This window comes from Nesoenas mayeri, assembly GCF_963082525.1.
Source record: "Nesoenas mayeri genome assembly, chromosome: 3".
NCBI classification, from domain to species: domain Eukaryota; kingdom Metazoa; phylum Chordata; class Aves; order Columbiformes; family Columbidae; genus Nesoenas; species Nesoenas mayeri.
In genome coordinates this window covers 19,345,970-19,363,991 of record NC_137544.1, presented here as the reverse complement: position 1 = coordinate 19,363,991, position 18,022 = coordinate 19,345,970, and the positions used below count along the sequence as shown (strand labels likewise).

At 39.8% G+C, this 18,022-nt stretch overlaps 2 protein-coding genes across 9 annotated transcripts in view; one reads left to right on the top strand and one right to left on the bottom strand.

Moving 5' to 3' along the window:
• EIPR1 (EARP complex and GARP complex interacting protein 1) overlaps positions 1-15,656 on the bottom strand; it is a 93,051-nt gene extending 77,395 nt beyond the window's left edge. For all 4 annotated transcript variants that reach the window (XM_080341316.1, XM_080341314.1, XM_080341313.1 and 1 more), the window contains exons 1-2: positions 15,551-15,656; positions 6,002-6,085 (exon numbers count right to left, since the gene is read on the bottom strand). In XM_080341316.1, the coding sequence (XP_080197442.1) occupies positions 6,002-6,085; positions 15,551-15,592 (126 nt within the window). In that variant the 5' untranslated portion in view covers positions 15,593-15,656. The remainder of the gene's footprint in view (positions 1-6,001; positions 6,086-15,550) is intronic.
• Positions 15,657-15,728: 72 nt separating this feature from the next.
• TRAPPC12 (trafficking protein particle complex subunit 12) overlaps positions 15,729-18,022 on the top strand; it is a 51,974-nt gene continuing 49,680 nt past the window's right edge. For 2 of the 5 annotated variants that reach the window (XM_080342713.1, XM_080342717.1), the window contains exons 1-2: positions 15,729-15,830; positions 16,424-17,640. In XM_080342713.1, the coding sequence (XP_080198839.1) occupies positions 16,429-17,640 (1,212 nt within the window). In that variant the 5' untranslated portion in view covers positions 15,729-15,830; positions 16,424-16,428. Of the gene's footprint in view, positions 15,831-15,950; positions 16,046-16,423; positions 17,641-18,022 lie in introns of those variants that run through there. The other 3 variants (XM_080342714.1, XM_080342715.1, XM_080342716.1) reach the window with 3 other exon arrangements.

Here is an 18,022-nt window from a genome sequence, read left to right as displayed (position 1 = left end):
TTAATTATACACAATGGCTGCACAGAACAATTTAATGAGAATTTTATAACCGATATCTCCTTTAATTAATTGTTATACTAACAATTTACTATATCATTGATTTCATGCAGGACATAATTTTCTAGAAAAACACAAGCAATTTCTCTCTTTTGAGGAAATACAATGTTTTTTATTCTCAATTTTGCAACTTAAAGCTTGAAGGTGATTTTTCATTTTACAGCTAATAGTAAATAAGCCACTCAAATTGCAGTTCAACACTTCTTACAGTAATAAACAGAAATAACATTACAATCCTCAGTCTAAACAGATGCACCAATCCTGTATCCAAATCAAATTCAAACATCTGACAAAGAAAGAAGGAGAGAGAGGAAAAGGACTCTCATTCAAAACAAATACTGTGAACATGGTGAGAAACTTTTGAGAGTTCGCTTCAGCAATGAAGTATCTGTGCCAATATGTAAATCTGTAATACTTGTTATACTAAACGGAAAAATAAGACATCAAACTGAAAGATAAACAATGTTTAAATATATAGATAGTATTTTTAAAAGACACAGCTAGGTTTGTTTGATTGTCTGGGTTTTTCTTGGGGGGAGGAGTAGGGGATTGGGTTTTTTTGTTGTTTGTTTTTGTTTGCGCTGGTTAGTTTTGGTTTTAAGAGGTCTGTGTTACTCTAATTTTTCCTCCCTATTTTTACTTAGTTGTTTTTCTACAGTTGCCTCAAATAGAAGAAATAGAGAAAGATTCTAACCTGGCACAACATACACAAGTAACTTTAATCATGAGACTAATTCCACTGAGCTCAACAGTGGACAAATAAATGGTAGAAGACCCATAATTTTTAGAGAACCGTATCCTCATTAAAAATCCATTAGCAAAGCTGGGTGAACAATGAAGAGGGGAGCCCAGAGACATCCTATCATAATGACTGAATTCAGTCTATCAAATTAACTACTGAATCACTGCAAAAATCTTAGCTACACAGTATTACCAAAAATTTTCTTAAAATACATAAGCTGCTAAATAGGTCTCAAACTAAACTGGTAATATTACACACTGTTTTTTTTAAGGGCTGAGTTTACATGTTACCTTTTTCTTTCTCTTCCAAACACTGTCATCAGCAGCTCCCCCTTCAAATATAATGCTGGACTCTCATCACCTGTATTGTTCTTCCACTCTGTCATCCCAGGCATATAAATACCTCTTTAGCTTATTAGCAAGCTGGTTTTTCAGACTTCATTTGTTGCCACGAACCTAGAAATCTATGCAGTAATTGGGGCACAATCCATCTGCCCCACCAACTGCACAACCATCTCCCTGACCAACTTGAAGAGTGACCCTCCTGCCTTTCAAAACTCTCCAGAGTAATATCACTTACCTTTATCTATTGTTTGACTTTACTTTGGCTTTCTGTACACCCCCCATCTGATCTATTCTCTGTATCCCAATTCAAAAGCTTCTGTTTATATTGAAAGCTCTTGCTCATTTCACCATTAAAGATCACTTTAACCTCATCCTTTGATTTTTGTTGTCTTTTTAAAATAGAAATTGAAAGACATCATCTATTCAGCCTTCTATGCTGTTCTAGTCACATACATTTTGATGTTCTGAATAAACTTACAACTCAAACTGTTGACAAATTAAACAGCTACTTCACAAGCTTCACAAACGTGAAGGTAAAGAATAGCAACATACTCACAACCCTAACGTAAAACATTTTGAACACACTTATGGCAAGAAGAGCAACTCCTGTTCTTATTTTTACACAGTAAAATACTTATAATTTGCTTTACCATCACAGAGAGAAGGAGATCTCTGAAATTTACTGAATCAGGTATTTAACAGAGAAAGGGTGTGAAACATGTGAAGATCTGTTGTCATTTAAAAATAAAAACTTCAGTTTCTCATGTAAGGCATAAACAGATTTGCTTGTTAACAACTATCCAAAAGTGAGGGACTGCAACCTTCCACTGGAGTGGCTGGAGTCTCCTTTGGCAGCTCAACCCAAGTCCCTGAAGGTGAACCAGAAATCTAAATCCCATTTACTACAGTCACACGTTTTCTGCCCACGCTAACCACATTAAGAGGGTCACCCAGCAAAGAAGTGAAGGGAATGCTCTCTACCCCATCTGAAGCCCTTTGGAGGCACAAATAACCAATTTCCCCTGTGCTGTTACGTTTCTGCGTCAGCTGACATAATGGATAGCTGGAAACTCTGCTGAAACATGCAGATAAACAATTAAAGGGCCAGACAGAGTTCTAGGAAAAATGAGGTGTAATTCTTATGTAAGAATATCGTTTATACCCTTGTAGTTGAAAAATGACATGTTTCACAGCTATACCAAACAACAGTCTACCAGAAAATGTAGATCAGCTTTACAGAAAGAACTGCAAGAGCTACCCAATGTTTTTCTGCTAATGATATTAATCATGTCAATCTGTATACACGAAATTGTATTTATCATATGGAATAGTGACTTTGCCAAATACTAAGGACAAAAGAATTATCTATGAAAGTGTATTAGTACCAAATAGAGTACCAGGGTGACGCCATGAAGACATATTTACAGGATGAAATATTCACCTATAATAATTGTCTGACAGAACTGAACAAACTTCAGTTCCACGGGGTGTTATCTTTCAGTTATTGAATCATGATCTTCCTAACTTTTCTTAATAGAGTGTAGAAATGAGCTACATGGGCTAGTTAGTACAGCATACGAACAATGTAGATGATTTCTATAGAAAACAGTCTGAGTAAGCTAAGTAAACACAGATAACTTTCTCAACGTGACTGTAGCGTAATGGTTAATGACATGTAATTGTAGCTCTTGTGGAACACACCTCTTAGAAGTAATTTATTTTATTACCAGTAACTACACAAGTGAGCTATTAATCTGCTCTAATTACACTGGGAAAAATTCCCACTGAACGGAAGTCTAAGTATTGAGGAAAAAGTAGTGAGATTTGAATGAGAATAAATGACTACTTAGTTCTCCTCAAAATCTGGAAGAATTGCTAACTGCCAAGGAAATTACTAAGGAAGGGAGACTAAAACTAACCATTTTCAACACAAATTATCTTTTTTTTCTTCAATTACACAATCTCTAGAACTCATTTTCTTTCATCAGGTACTCATGGGCAGCAGAGACAGGGGAGCAGTTTTAGTTTGTCCAGTGCCCTGCTTTGTGACTAGATAATGCCATGCTCTAAGGTAACCCATGAAAATAAGTATTTTAGGTTCTAAAACACAAAACCGAAAATAAGTTGGAGAGTTCTGAGAATAAGAGAGATGAGGAAATAATAAGCGATGTAAACGTCACACACGTTTCCAAAGCAAACAGTAAGTACATCAAACTAACAACAGTATGAAAAGCCACAGTTTCTCAATGCTGAAAGTACTGAGGACAAAAGTTGTAAAACTACACTCTGTAGAACACAGATCTTGCATCAAAAAGAAGTTACTTAAACCATTTCCAGCAAGTTAAGAGAACCAAGTGCCAAGTACTAGAATCTGTTAGAATCTGAAATGCTGACAGAATATACAATCTTATAAACATTATCCTTTGCTTTGAAATACCACACTACCAGCAAAATATTTTCACCAGATCACCTGTGAATGTCTAAATTGCTTCACAGAGCAATAAACCTCAAAAAGGCAGAAGTTACCATGCCAGCTGTATAACTACTGCTCGTTTATTTGCACACCACCTGTCCACAACCAGAAGGGAAGAAACATTTTGTACATGATGTTGCGGCATAAGAAACCTCTCACTGTGCAGCACTTGGTCAAGCACTAGACGTTGCAAGCCAGCTCATAAGTTAAGTTAGGTAACTAAAAAGTTTTTTAAAAAATCCAGATAACCTAGTGCTGAATTAAGCAATAATGACTTGAGGCCCAGGGCACTTCTTGGGAATTAGCAACTAGCTGAGAGGAGTTGATGGCCTGAGGCACAGCTAAAGGCCAATAACACCCAAACATTTGTTAATACCCTAGGAAGCATCCTGCATTTCCATTATTAATGTTATTCATTGGAAAAAGAAAAGTATACTCAATCAAGTTAAAATATGTGTATATACAGCTATTTCTAAAACATGTAGTATATGCTCAATCAACTTACTTAAATCAGAACATTTCAATTATTGAAGATCTGCTGGATATAAACTGATAAGTGAGAACCATTCTCCAGCTACAGTTTTATAGCAGGATTTAATTAATTGAACTAATCAGTAAAAAAAAAAATAAAAAACAAATGCAGGAACCAGAGTAGAAAACCACATTTTAATCAAATGTGTGAAGACCATCTGAGATAGGACAATCAAAAATACAATTTTCTACATTTATTTTTATCCAAGTTTGTTGAGCCACTTATTTTGCTATTGGTCCAGCAAATACTACCTGAAATGTAAAGAAACTGAAAATGTCACCCCCCTTATGTCTTTGCATATTTCTTTCCTTGAGCCTCATCCAGTATTATTATTATTGAGTAACAAACTCAAAACCTCACTGGGAATTGAACAGCTCACATCCCCCAGAGCTATCGTTCTGAGTTACTTTTACACAGTCCACTACAGAGCAGATTCAGAAGAGTAGGTGACTCCGTTCTAGGAGCTTCTATGGTGGGTGTCAGCCTTGGCTAACAGCCAGACTCTGACCGCCAGCCACTTGTTCCCCGCAAAGAGGACAGAGAAAAAATACGAAGAATAGGAATGAGACAGCTCACGGATCAAGTTAAAGGCAGGAAGATCGTTTACAAATCACTGTCGCGGGCCAAACAGACTTGACTTCACTAAATTAATTTATAGCTAAATAAAATAAAAATGTAATGCCTCATTTGGAAAGTGGGAAAGAAAAAGACAAACCTTACACCAGCACCTTCTCTCCCCCCCTTTCCCAGGCTTAACTTGACTTCAGACTCTGCTAACCCCTTCCAAGCAGTGCAGGGGGCTGTGGGGCACTGGTGTGTGCAGTCAGTACATAGTATTTTCTCTCCGATGCTCTTTCCATCTCACTCTCTTCCTCTGTTCCAGTGTGCAGTCCTCATGGGCCATGGTTTCTTCAGGAACATCCACCAGCTCTGGCTCAGGTACTCCACAGGCTGCAGTGGACATCTGCTACACCTGCTCCACTATGGAGCACCTTCTGTTCTTACCTCTGCTATTTCGTAGTCTTTGCTTGCTCCTCCAGCATTTTGTCCCCTTTGTTTTCACAGAGATGCCACCAGGCTGACTGGCTCAGCTGTGTCCTGAGGAAGGCTCACTGGAACAAGCCAGGTCTTCCAGAGGCAACCCCTGGCATCTTCTCAGAGGCCACTACTGCAGCTCCCACACTCCCAAACACTCACCACCTACACTCTGTACAGCTTGCTAATCCTGCTGGCCTCGAGAGCTCCTTTCATCATGAAGGCATTTACTGCACTTCAGCCACAAAACCTAAAATTGCTGTGCAATTAGGAGTGTTGTGCTCTTAACTACAGAAGAAACAGCCCAACAGAAATTGAGCCATAAAAGTCACTCAAATTTTAGTTTAAATTGTTTTTAAACTTATGATCAGAACGGACATAGCTGATTACCAAAAATTAATAATGAAAGATCCAGTTTATGAAGCTTGACATACACAGAACTGTGCACGTACCAGGAGTCCCATTAGATGCAATCAAGGCTTAAAGACTTGTGTTTTATTTTGCATCTCTTCTGCGGTTTAAAAATGCCTCTGGAGAATCTATAGATTTAAATTATCAAAAATATGGTAGTTCCTTTACTAAACCAATCTGATTTAGTCATACAATTTAGAAGAGTAATTTAATTTTCAGAAAATACACACAGCTTTCTTTCACCTACTTTTCTTATTGATATCTTTATATTCTACTAACAGATGTCTTCATTTTGACTATCGCTTAATGTTCACATTCAACAGGGGGGACAAAAGAGGAGGAATCATATCAGAACAAAGTTAAAAAAAATGAAAAAAATTACAACTGAAATTTGACAGAAAAATTACCTGATTATCATATCTAAGAGACTGCGTTCCAATCAAGAATCTTATTGCATCTGTTTCTGCTGTTTGAGGTGCTAAAGCTCGTGCCTAGGGAAGAAGAAAACCATTAGAAAAGTCTAATTAATACAATACATTAATTTCAGCAAAAATCTTTGAAGCTTACACATCGATTATGATTTTAAGCATTACGTTTTTACAGTTCCTAGATTTTCCTGCCCTTTAGATCTATTTTATTTGATATATTTAGTAGTGTAATTTCTCACATTTGTGAGGTGCATGGAATATACAGGGTGCTAAACGCTGTACCTGGCCTTCATTGTAACACTGATAATATCCAATATTATAGCAGTTCTTTCAAACTAATACTCTTATTAACTTAACAACCTCCATAGAACAGTAGACAATTCTTAAATACATTAACTACAATATCCAAGGAAGAGGTTGTTCTTTCAGAAGTTTTCAAACCATTCAGACTGCAGATTGATGCCAGCATAAAAATGAATTATTTTTCTCACCATTAAACACCATGTTTAAAAGAAAGTTAAAAACCAAATCCCTCCTTTTCCACTCCAGGCCACTAGAAATAAGAATTGCCTGAAGGACAGGAAAAATAACTTGTTATTCACCTATTGAGAATTTGCCATAATCTCATTATTTTGTTCTATTATTGTTGATGAGAACTCTAGACTCTCTGCCTTGCTTCTGCAACTTGCACCAACCGCAGTCTTCGGAGAAGCAAAACAGTTAAAGGCCATGGGAGACACTGAAAAATAAAGTATAGCTTGAACTAAAATCACAATTGCTAGTTTGCACTAGTCATTAGTAGAGACTCTCTTCACTAATTTTGAGTAAATGAAAGATAAACTAACACACAAAGGCCCATTTAGCAACCATAAGTAAACTCTGAGGAATATCCACTACTTCCCATGCAAAAGATACCCTAATATTACCAATCAATGTGAATTTTTTGTTAAAACAGAAAAACAAACCTTTACAATTCTCATCCTTTTTGACATGAAATAGCTCTCTTCAGACACTGAAGTCTGTATTATAAGCAAATACTTCAGAAGGATTAAGGTAACTGTTGAATGACTCTTCTCAAGGCCACCTCTTGTGCAGCTGCTAATGATTACATTCTGGATTCAAGAACATTTACCTTCAGTATAATCTTGTTTAAAAGTTTTTACATTAGCATCAGAGGGATGACTAGAAGCTTAGAAAGGAATAGTTGAAATACATCACAATACATAACTTTATAACAATTTAATTCTAGAACACCAACTTGAAGAGATTTGATTTTTCTGAAGTAAGGCAATCTAAGCCATGGCCTGGTAGTAACAGTAAGAACCAACTCATTTTTTCAGATTAAGTTCTGAACTCCTACAGAGCAGGCACTTCGTATCTTGCACCTTGCTGCAGCATAAGCCCAGACAGCAACTAAGCACCACGCAGCCGCTCACTCACTGCCCCTGCTGGGATGGGGAACAACACTGGAAGAGTAAAAGTGACAAAACTCATGGGTTGAGATACAGACAGTTTAATAAGTAAAGCAAAAGCTACAAGCAGAGCAAAACAAGGAATTCATTCACTGCTTCCCATTGTGAGGCAGGTGTTCAGCCACCTCCAGGACAGCAGGGCTCCATCTCATGGAACAGTGACTTGGGAAGACAAACACCATCACTCTAAACACGTGTGTCCCCCCTTTCCTCTTCCTTTCCATGGCTTTATAGATTGAGCACAATGTCATATGGTATGGAATCCAGTCCATTGGGGTCAGCTGTGTTCCCTCCCAACCTTTCGTGCTCTCTCAGGTCACTATGAAAAGCTGTAAAGCACTATATCAACTACTAGGAAGAAAATTCACTCTATCTCAGCTGAAACCAGCACACACATGAATCGTGTGATTTAGATAAGGTAACATTTTGTTTAAGATTGAGCATAAAAAGTGAAAAATGCAACTAAGCCTATGAAGTATGGGCTAGTACCATAACATTATATAGGAAAAAAAGAACATGATTCAGTGAGTAGTTTGTGTTCAAAACATACTCAAATGCAGGTCAGATCAGTGTGAATTCATCCCGATTTGTTTCTACTCTTTTATTTATGCAGCACTTACCTACAACAAGCCTAGACAGTGTTTATGATTGACAAAAATAACCAAAGTTCACTAAGAAAATTGCAGAAAAGCTTTTATTTTGGGTTGAACAGTATTTACATCAGCAGATCTTTGGTGAGAGCTCCTTTTCATTTCAGATGTGCTTTCAATTATTTTGAAGAAAACACTAGAAATAAGCTAATGGCTATGTATCTCTTTCAACCAAGCAAACTTCTGTTATTTCTACAAGTCAAATAGAAAAAAACCTCCAGGATCTTCAATAAAATAAAGGAAATAAAAGGGTAGTTTCACCCCTTTTAAAGCCTTTTGAGTAGGTCTTATCATGCTGCTTTCAAAAAAATGGATCAGGGTAAACATAAAGTACCCAAAATAAAGTTTTGTCAATACATCATAACATTTGTCATCAACTTCGCTATCCCTTCTTTAAAATATTTTTAAATTGATTCTCATTTTGCAGAAAAAAAAAAAAAAAAAAGGCCTGAGAAAAATATTTTAACCCGTTTTACAACAAGAAATACACTACTGTTTATACTGTCATAAAAGACTACAACATCCATAAAACACAAGGTTCAAACTCAAGCATTCGTAAATCAGGAAGAGCTGATTCATAATAGAAGTAACAGTTCAATGGTCAGCTGTCTCCTGCACAAAGAAATGTCTAATTTTGCCTACTTTGAGATACTTTTAGAGAAAAATGAAAGGAACACTATCACATATCACAAACTGGCTATCAGTTCATAAAAACATTTGTGAGAATGATTCACAGAAGGACTGAAAGCTTGGAACCAGTCTTGCACCTTTGTGAATTAGATTTTGTTAAGCTCACTGTGGGCAAAAGAAAGCGATCCTATGACATGCAGAAGGCTACCAAGTCACCTGATGAAAATATAGCAAAATCATTTTAAGAGGGAAATCAAAAAGCTGAGACACATTAATTAATATCACATTTTATCCTTGAAGGGTAAGCAAAGAAAACAAAACCAATAGAACCTGACTCATAACAAGCTAGCAGGATGTTCCCAGAAGTTGATGGGTTAGCTAACCAACTATGTACTCCCGTTTCCATCAGACAAGAAAAATAACCAGCAACATGACTAAATATTTCTATCCAGTGATGATGATGGGGAAACAGGTAAAGCTATGCATCAAGGAAAAGTTAATCGAAGGAAAACAAACAAACAACCCCCACCACTAACTGTAAGGAAACAAAGGCATGCGTGAACAAAGACTTGAGCAAACTCCTGCTCAAAAAGAAAAAAAAGAAATCCACACACAAAACCAAAAAGCAGCACACTACACAGATGTACTCACCAAGAGAAACTCAGGTTTTGTTATTGCTGTTGGGCACACATGCTTAGTACCAAGTAATTATGGTCAAAGAATAATGAGCTCACACTAGATTAAGACACAGCTTTGACACCACATAAACTAGTTGCACCCTTGTCTTAGAAACAGGTCCAGAAATTGCATCACATGCAAAGGAAAAGGACAAAGACTTAACTGCAAATCCACAGCGAAAATAAACATACATCTATGCAATGCAAAGGGCATGCAAAACCTAGAAAACAAGCATGACAGCAATCATTGTGCCAGAATGCAAGAAAGACTAACTGGAGACCGGCCATCATGTCTATGCCCACACCAAGCTCAGTGGGATGTCAGGCAAAGACCACCTTCTACCTTGCCATGACAATTTAGACCAACTGCAGAAGAATAAAAACCTCTGAGAGAAAGAAATAGGACAGAGCCTGCAGAGAGAAGGGACGTTGACAACAGCAGGAGATGATCCAGAGGAACACAATGACAAACCTGAAAAAGTTAAAGAGGGTTGGTTTAAAGTGCTTTATGGAACTGTTTTGCTCTGAATCCCTACACTTGGTTCATAAGGTCTCCTGAAACTTCCCCTTCTCCACATCTTTTGAAATATCAAATACTTTTTTTTTCTGTTTTAAATTAGACTGTTACTATTTAGGGCATTAATGGGCAAAGAAAAAAGGATCAGTACTTCTTCGATACATACAGGGTGTTTCAAAAAGACAGACCTCATTTCAAAGCAGTATATTTCAATGGCAACATGTTACATTTACAGAAAAAAATTACAAACAGTTTAACCAGGCATCTAGCAGTCATCATTTGAAACTCTATGCCCCACCCTTTCAAGTGGTAAGATTTTCATCCATGGGCAGTCCTGCTTGGAGAGACACTGTGATTTCAAATTGGGTCCACCTTTTTGAACACCCCGTATTTTGTCTCGCTAATGCATTGCACTGGCTTGGTATCAGCAAACAAGAAAACATATACTGACCCCAACATTTGAATATTTTCATTGTGTAATATAATCAAAATAATTTCTGCAACCCATGTATCATTTGAAATTTATACAATCAATCTGTACTAATAAGCAGCAGGCTTGCAATATGTGCAGAAACCCCAGTGTTTGGCTTGCAGTTCCCAAACCTGAATTTAAAGTTATTTCACCATCTGCTTGTGAAAAACTAGAAACAGTATACTGCTACTTGGAAGGGTGGGAACTGACAAAGGAGGAGAGGGGGGTTGGCTTTGCTGATGCCCCATTCTAAAGGCAAAATATAAGGTTTCCCACGCCACTCCCCCCCACCCCACCTGAGAAGCTGTAGGCTGATCACGTGATGAATATTACTTTTACCTTCTGGCATAATTTCAATTTTCAAGTAGGTACACTTTGATCTTTACCTAGGTAGGACAGCCTTGTTTCCCCCATCACAGCAGGAGACCCTTTATCACTGCCTGTGATAAGCTGCAGTGACTCATTCTGTGAAGAGGCTGGCAGCACACATGCCCAGGTGACCTTCAGTGCTCTCAGACAGCTGCTTTCTCCAAGTCTTTCACAGCACGAGAATTCCCACCAATGACATACTTAGTTCACTGACCCTATTCCCAAGTCTGACAGATTCCGTAAACTCTCATAGCAACAAATGCAATCCTCACACAAAGCCTTGCATAGCACAACCATCCTTAGAAATCCCACTTTCACTGTTAATTTATCATGAACCATAATGGTAACAGTCCTATTTTAATAGTTCCTTCAAGTTCACACAACTGTATATTCACATTGTCATTACTGTGTATCATACCTAATATTATCACAATCCTGCTAATTGCTTGAGGGTCATAAAAGAAATAGTTTCTACCCAGTTCACGCACTATGAAGATTTTTGGGTGATTAGTTAAGAGAGTTTTGCCACTTGTCTATTTCCGCCCCCCCCCCCCCCCCCCACTAAAACTTGAAGCCTAACAGTATGTTAGATTGAAGTTCCATAAGAAGTCCTCCCAGCTGAAGTGCTGCCCTCAAGAAGGATCCTGGAGAGGTTGACAGGAAAACAAGCAAGAGAATCACATTCAGCCTGGATTAAAATATACAGGATTGGCACTCATTAGGCAAGTGTTCTTAGAAGAGGACCAAGGCAGAAACTAGGAATTTCACTAAGACATTACCATGCCATTTCTCAAACTGATTCAATTTTCAAAATAAAACCTCCAAAGACATCTCCAAAGCTGTATTGAAATTATTATCTACATTCTGTACAGACCATTCTCTCTTAACCCACAAGAGAGCACAAAAGCTCTCCCAAGGAAGATAACACCACTGCTGATAGGAGGTATAAGCTTAAGACCTGCTCCACTCCCATACTGAGAGCACAGCAGAGCCTGAGGCAACGTATCTTCCCAAAAAGTCCCCTTCCCCCTCTCCTTCTAATAAACCTACTAGCCTTTTCCTCCAAAGGTAGGTCAATTGAGCTGCTCTCAATACATACTGATACTGTATATATATATACATATATATATATACACACACACACACACATCATAAGAGACCTGTGACCAGTCTATTTAAGTTTGCATTTTGCACTGCTTTAAGTCTCTTATTCTAAAAAGTCATATTTGGCTTTAGGGAAGTTAAGTTTCACTTTACTCTTGCAAACATGCAAGAAAATCCTAAAAATCAATAGTCCCTGTTCAGATGCATAAAACCTGTTAACCATTAATTAACAATACAGTATGGACCAAGTATTGCTTATTCAAGAAGCACAACAGGACCACAATGCAGTACACAAACTCTGACAAAGCAGACGTGTGCTCTTTTTAAGCCTGCTTCAGCCAGACACCAGTCTTGGGGTGCAGCTGGAGTTGTACTTGTGTAGCACAGCCCTGTGGTCAGCCAGCAGGCTTCTGCTGTCTGTCCGTCCATCCGTCCGTCCATCCTTCCTTCCCTCCTGTTTCTTATGCATCTCCCTTGCAAGTCTATGGAATTTTGACATGTAACACACAGTAGGAGTATCTGGCATGCCGAAACTCAGCTCCATATTTTGGTATCCCCAAAATCCATTAAATGTGCTTAATACATGCTCTATAATTATCACTCTTTGGCACAAGCAATGTTCCTCCTCCCTTCCAGCATGATGCTGGCTAGCTTATGCATGCTTTTAAACAAGTGATACGTAGGTTGCCCCCCCCAGGAATCACAGTCGGCATTGCAACAGAGCCAAATACCCACCCTGGACAGCCCATTTCCAGGGGTACAAGCATCACCCAGTCAACCTCAAACTAAGGCAAATACAGCATTTCCAGACATTCTGTAGTGCTTAAACACCTACTGAAAACGTCACTGTTTAAAGACTCAAAGAATAGGATGGGGAAAACTGTGAATACCTCAAAATTAGGACTATTTAACACAGTGTAGAAATACTGTGTACTCCAGGCTAGATAGTAAGCATAGGTCAACTCTACACTGGGCAAGTATTAATAGCACATAATTTCACTGAAAACATAACACTTAGTGATACCCTTAGGACCCCATTTACCATATTCTCATAGTTCAGGATACTGGTAAAGTTTACTAAGGTTCCTTTCAGAAGAACAGCTTTCCATATTGAAACATTCTGTAGCTGCTGCTGTTGCACCGTATTCATACTCATAATAGAACGGTTTGGGTTAGAAGGGACCTTCAAAGTCACCTAGTCCAAGTTCCCTCCAACAAGCCCAGACATCTTCAACTGGATCAGGTTGCTCAGAGCCCTGTCCACCCTGGCCTTGAAAGCCTCCAGGGATGGGGAATCTACCACCTCTCTGGGCAACCTGTGCCAGTATTTTACCGCCCTCATTGTGAAAAAAATTCTTCATCATGTCTAACCTGATGATCCACAGTCACATCACTCAGTCCTCAATTCAAGCAGCAACTCGCATTTTCTCCCACCACCCATTCCTCTATCATTTTCTCAGTTTCACGACAGTTGGATGATCAGAGCAACTATGGTGGCATATTGCCTTTTGAAAAAAAAAAAAAGTCACAAAAAGAATCACACAGCAGTGGTTGAAAACAGTTTCTTATTGACTGCTGGAGCCACGTGTAGTTTCTTAGTCTGCAATCCCTTATGTAGCTTCTAGATGCCCTGGTTTTGTCACATACAATTTTTATTTGTAACAAGAGTAAGAAGATCCCTCTGTCTTTTAATTAATTTATAATCTCATCTTTGAATAAGCTTATCATAGAGCTGAAGTAAAGACTAGAAATAACCAAAAAAAAAGAAAAAAATCTAAGAAAAAAACAACAAAATTCTTCAAACCAGCCTGAAAAATTCATCTGAAGAGATGCTTTCAGTCACATTGCTTCTGATACACACTGGAAAGAAGAAATACTTGTGATGATGCAGCTAGCCATTACTGTCTAGCAATACAAAAGAAACCAGGCTTAAAAAGAATACTCTTTCTTATCAGACCTTGAGATGCAAGTTGGAAAAAAAAACAGACCAGTTTTCAGTTTAAACCTCTCCACCAGAGCCTTTTCCATAAAGTACAGAGATGCCATTTGTTTTAATGCCACACTGGCATTTAATGGAGATCAGAAATAGAGCCTTCACTTCTACATTCCTTTTCTATTTAGTCATAAACTGTCATTTCTTTCCTCACATTCTCTCAAAATGATCTGTATTAACTATAATTCCCTTTGATTACAGCCCCTCTTAGTCCTTTTGCTTTCCTTTTTACAGCCCTGTTACATACTTTACAGAACAGAAGAGGTCTGTAGGAGATGTAGGATTTGGGGAGGTATGGGGCACAGGTCCATGGAGGTCCCAGACAACAGGGTTAGCTTTCCAAAATTTCTGAAAGACATTATATATGACCTACTAGAAATAAACCATGAAGTTTATTAAGCACAAGAAATATATACTTAAATTTCATTTGCAGAACAGAATAAGTTCAAGCTTTATCAGTTTTGAAGCACAAGTAACAGCCATCTCTAGCCAATCACAAAATTACAGCATATTATCAGACTTCAGTAGATTTAACATTTAGTACAGGTGAATATTACACACTAGCTCCTATACCAGAGGACAACCAAATAAATACACAATTTGTTAAGGAAATCTATTGGTATAGTCAGGATTACAGAGCACACAACTCAGTAGCCAGGACATCCAAAGTTGTTCCAAAGAACCTTCATATACTACTTTCTGCTAGCACTTTAACAGAGGTGCCTAAAAAACAGTACACGTGTACATATTTGTATTACTATACCTACTGTAAAAAGAAAACATTGCTCTGTGAGCTGCAAAGGAAACACAGCGCCTCCTATTACTGCTATAATAGCAACAACGACAAGCCAGCTGTTGCCAAAGAGAACACATAAAAGCTGAGTAAGGATCAGTGTCCCTCTCACCTCCCCATCTACCTAGATACTTATTTTCCCAGAACTTGCAGAATCTTTATTAAACGTGAGACTCACATTCCTCTATGAAGATGATCAATAAGTTCCTAAGTTAGACAGTCCCATTTCCTTATAGCCATAAACACTAATACAATGGACAGATTTGTGCTATGGGACAAATACACAGACACAGACCCCATAGCAAGGGCCCCCCAAACACCAAGTAGCTTTACAGTTGGGTATAGTCAATTAAAATTTGCAACTTATCAGAAGCAGTTTCATGCCCTCTCCCCACAGAAACCTTTTTTTTTAAAAAAAAAATTCTCAAAAGGAAGAAACAACTCCAATAATCATTTTGAGACTACTGCTGTTTTCCCACCACCCCAGAGCCAGACACAGACTCCTCCCGAGGGGCCCAGGTGGGTGCCAGCACAGGCCCCCACCAGCCAAGCTGGGCCCCCACACCTGCCCTGCAAACAGCAAGCTTTTGAGCAGGTACCAACTCCTGCCCCATGCTCAGACACCTTCCAAAACCCCAACGCGACGGGCAGGTGCCCAGAAACACCACAAGCCGAGGTGTCCCCGGTACCGGCTCAGGACAGTGAGGGGACACCGGTGCCCCCACCAGCGGGCCCCGCAGCTCGCCAGGCACTGCACTGCCCCACCGCACACCACTCGCCCTGCAACCACCACCTTCCCAGAGGTGAAACCGACACCCGCCAACCCCCTTTCAGTCTCCCCCAGCACCCACCTGGAACTCCAGCCCGTAAATCACCGGCGCATCGTCCTCCATGGCGACCCTCAGCACAGCACGCCCGCCGCCTTTCTGGCCCTCGGCGCTGCCCGTCGCTCGCCGCTTCCGGGAGGTGGCCTCGCGCGTGCGCAGTCCCGCCCAGTCCGGCTGGCGGCGCAGGCGCAGTGGCGGAGCGGCGGAGCGGCGGAGCGGAGCAGCTGCCGCCGAGGCGCGGAGGTGAGGAGAGCGGAGCGGAGAGCGGGCTGCGCGGCCGCTGCGCGCCCGGGTGCGTGCTGAGGTAACCTTGGCGCCCCGGCCTGGAGGGAGGGCGGCGGGGCCCTCCCGGGCTGCCTCAGGCGGAGGCCGCGCCCCTCGCCCCCCCTCGCCGCGGGGCGGTGAGGGCCGCGATCCCGCGGGGCGCTGGAGGCTGGGCCGGAGCCCGGGGCCGCACTTGCGGAGCGACGGGAACGGGAGCAGCCCTGGCGCCGCGCAGCCTGTGCGGCTGCCACTGGGGTCCGTAGGCGGCACTGGGAACGGGCATTCGTGTCAGTCGTGATCTCCCTCCGCCTTTGCTTCTCTTAAATGGGGACCGATCATGCCTTTGCGAGCAGAAAAGAAATATGTTTCTGTCTGTGTAAAATGGGAGGTATTTGCTCTTTAAGCCCAATATGCTTGCCATTTATAAACAGGATGAAGATATAGCCTTTTCCAGGATTAATTTATTCTGTGGGTAGATATTAGATGAAAGCTATCAAATAGTGAAATGTCTATATTTTTTAAAGCTAGAATTTCAGTATTTTTATGATACTTAGGAATTTCAGTGTGACAGCTGAGCAAAACCTGAGTAATGTAACTAATAACTTGTTTTGGTGGGGTTTTTTCCCTCTTCAGCTACCATGGAGAATAATGAAAGTAGTGCTAAGGATGCAAAAACCACCTCAGATGAAGATGACAGCAGAGACATAGTTCAACAGAAAACTCAGGGAGAAATTCTCTTTCATGAGGAAACCATTGATCTTGGTGGAGATGAATTTGAGTCTGAAGGGAATGAAACTGTATCAGAAGATTCAAATAACTTTGTAGATAAACTGAACGAACAAATGATGGAAAGTGTCATTATATCAGATTCTCCAAATAACAGTGAAGATGACACAGGTGAACTTGGTTGTCTCCAAGAGATTGTAGAACAAATGGAAGCTAAAAATAATAAAAAACCACAAGCAGAAGTAGATAAAGAAGAGTTTTTAAGTAATGAGAGTGAAACTGAACATGAAGAAACACCCAAAGACATTTCTGAGATTGGAACAGATGATCAGGCATCATTAAAGGAAGAATCAATTCAGGAAGCAGTGAAGGAGGAACCAAAGTTGGAAAATGGCGTTCCTGTTGAAACAAAGCCAAATAATATTGATGAAAGCAAACCTGAGGACCAGATATCATCACCCAGTACTAGCAAACCATCTCCTGAGGCTGAGCCTATTCCTGTGTGTACCATCTTCAGCCAAGCAAACAATGTTAATACCCAGCCACAGTTGTTCCTGCCTGACGGTTTTGAGCCTCAGATGGTAAAATCTCCCAGTTTTAGTAGCATAATTGAGACTCCAGTGAAGTCTAATCCACAAGTGGTTCAACCAAGTCCTAGTCTAAGCAAGTTCTTTGGCGATACCGTTAACACTAATGCATTAGCTTCTGATTTTTTTGATTCATTTACCACATCCAATTTTATTTCTGTTAGTAACCCCAACGCAAGCACTTCAGTTCCAGAACAAATGTCCTCTCTTTCTAATCATGGAGACAGTTCTCGTGTTTCATCTAACCCTACTTTCACTGTGGGAAATGGGAGACCTGAACCAGGTGATCCACCATCATCTCTAGAGATAACTCAGTCCCCCAAGCCATTCTCACAAATCCAAGCTGTTTTTGCTGGAAGTGATGACCCATTTGCCACAGCCTTAAATATGAGTGAACTAGATCGAAGAAATGATGCTTGGCTTCCCAGTGAGGAAACCAGAAATGTTCTAATTTCAGTTGCTACACAACAATACAGCACCGTGTTCATAGATAAAGAGAATCTCACCATGCCTGGATTAAAATTTGATAATATCCAGGTAAGAGTCTACTATTGTATCATAGTGTATGGTTATATTTTAGAATTACTGTGTAAGAGCTGTCTAATAATCTGTATATCACAGTGCTTCATATTGTTGCTGATGGTCACCGTATGTTTAATTACTTCAGTCCTTATTAGAAAATTTAATGTTGCTGTCAACTCATACATGAAGTTGGCAGATCATATTTATTTGTAGTGAAATTTGTTGTGTACATTGGAAACCATTGCTGACAATTGTCACAGAACCCAAAGCTGTTTGTATTTTTAAAGTATTTTCGGTTAGTTTCTGACCCTACTACTTAGTACTTAGTTCACAGTGCTCTTAACACTGACTGAAATTGTGTCATTTATATCTTCCCTAAGCAGTGGAAAGGTATAAC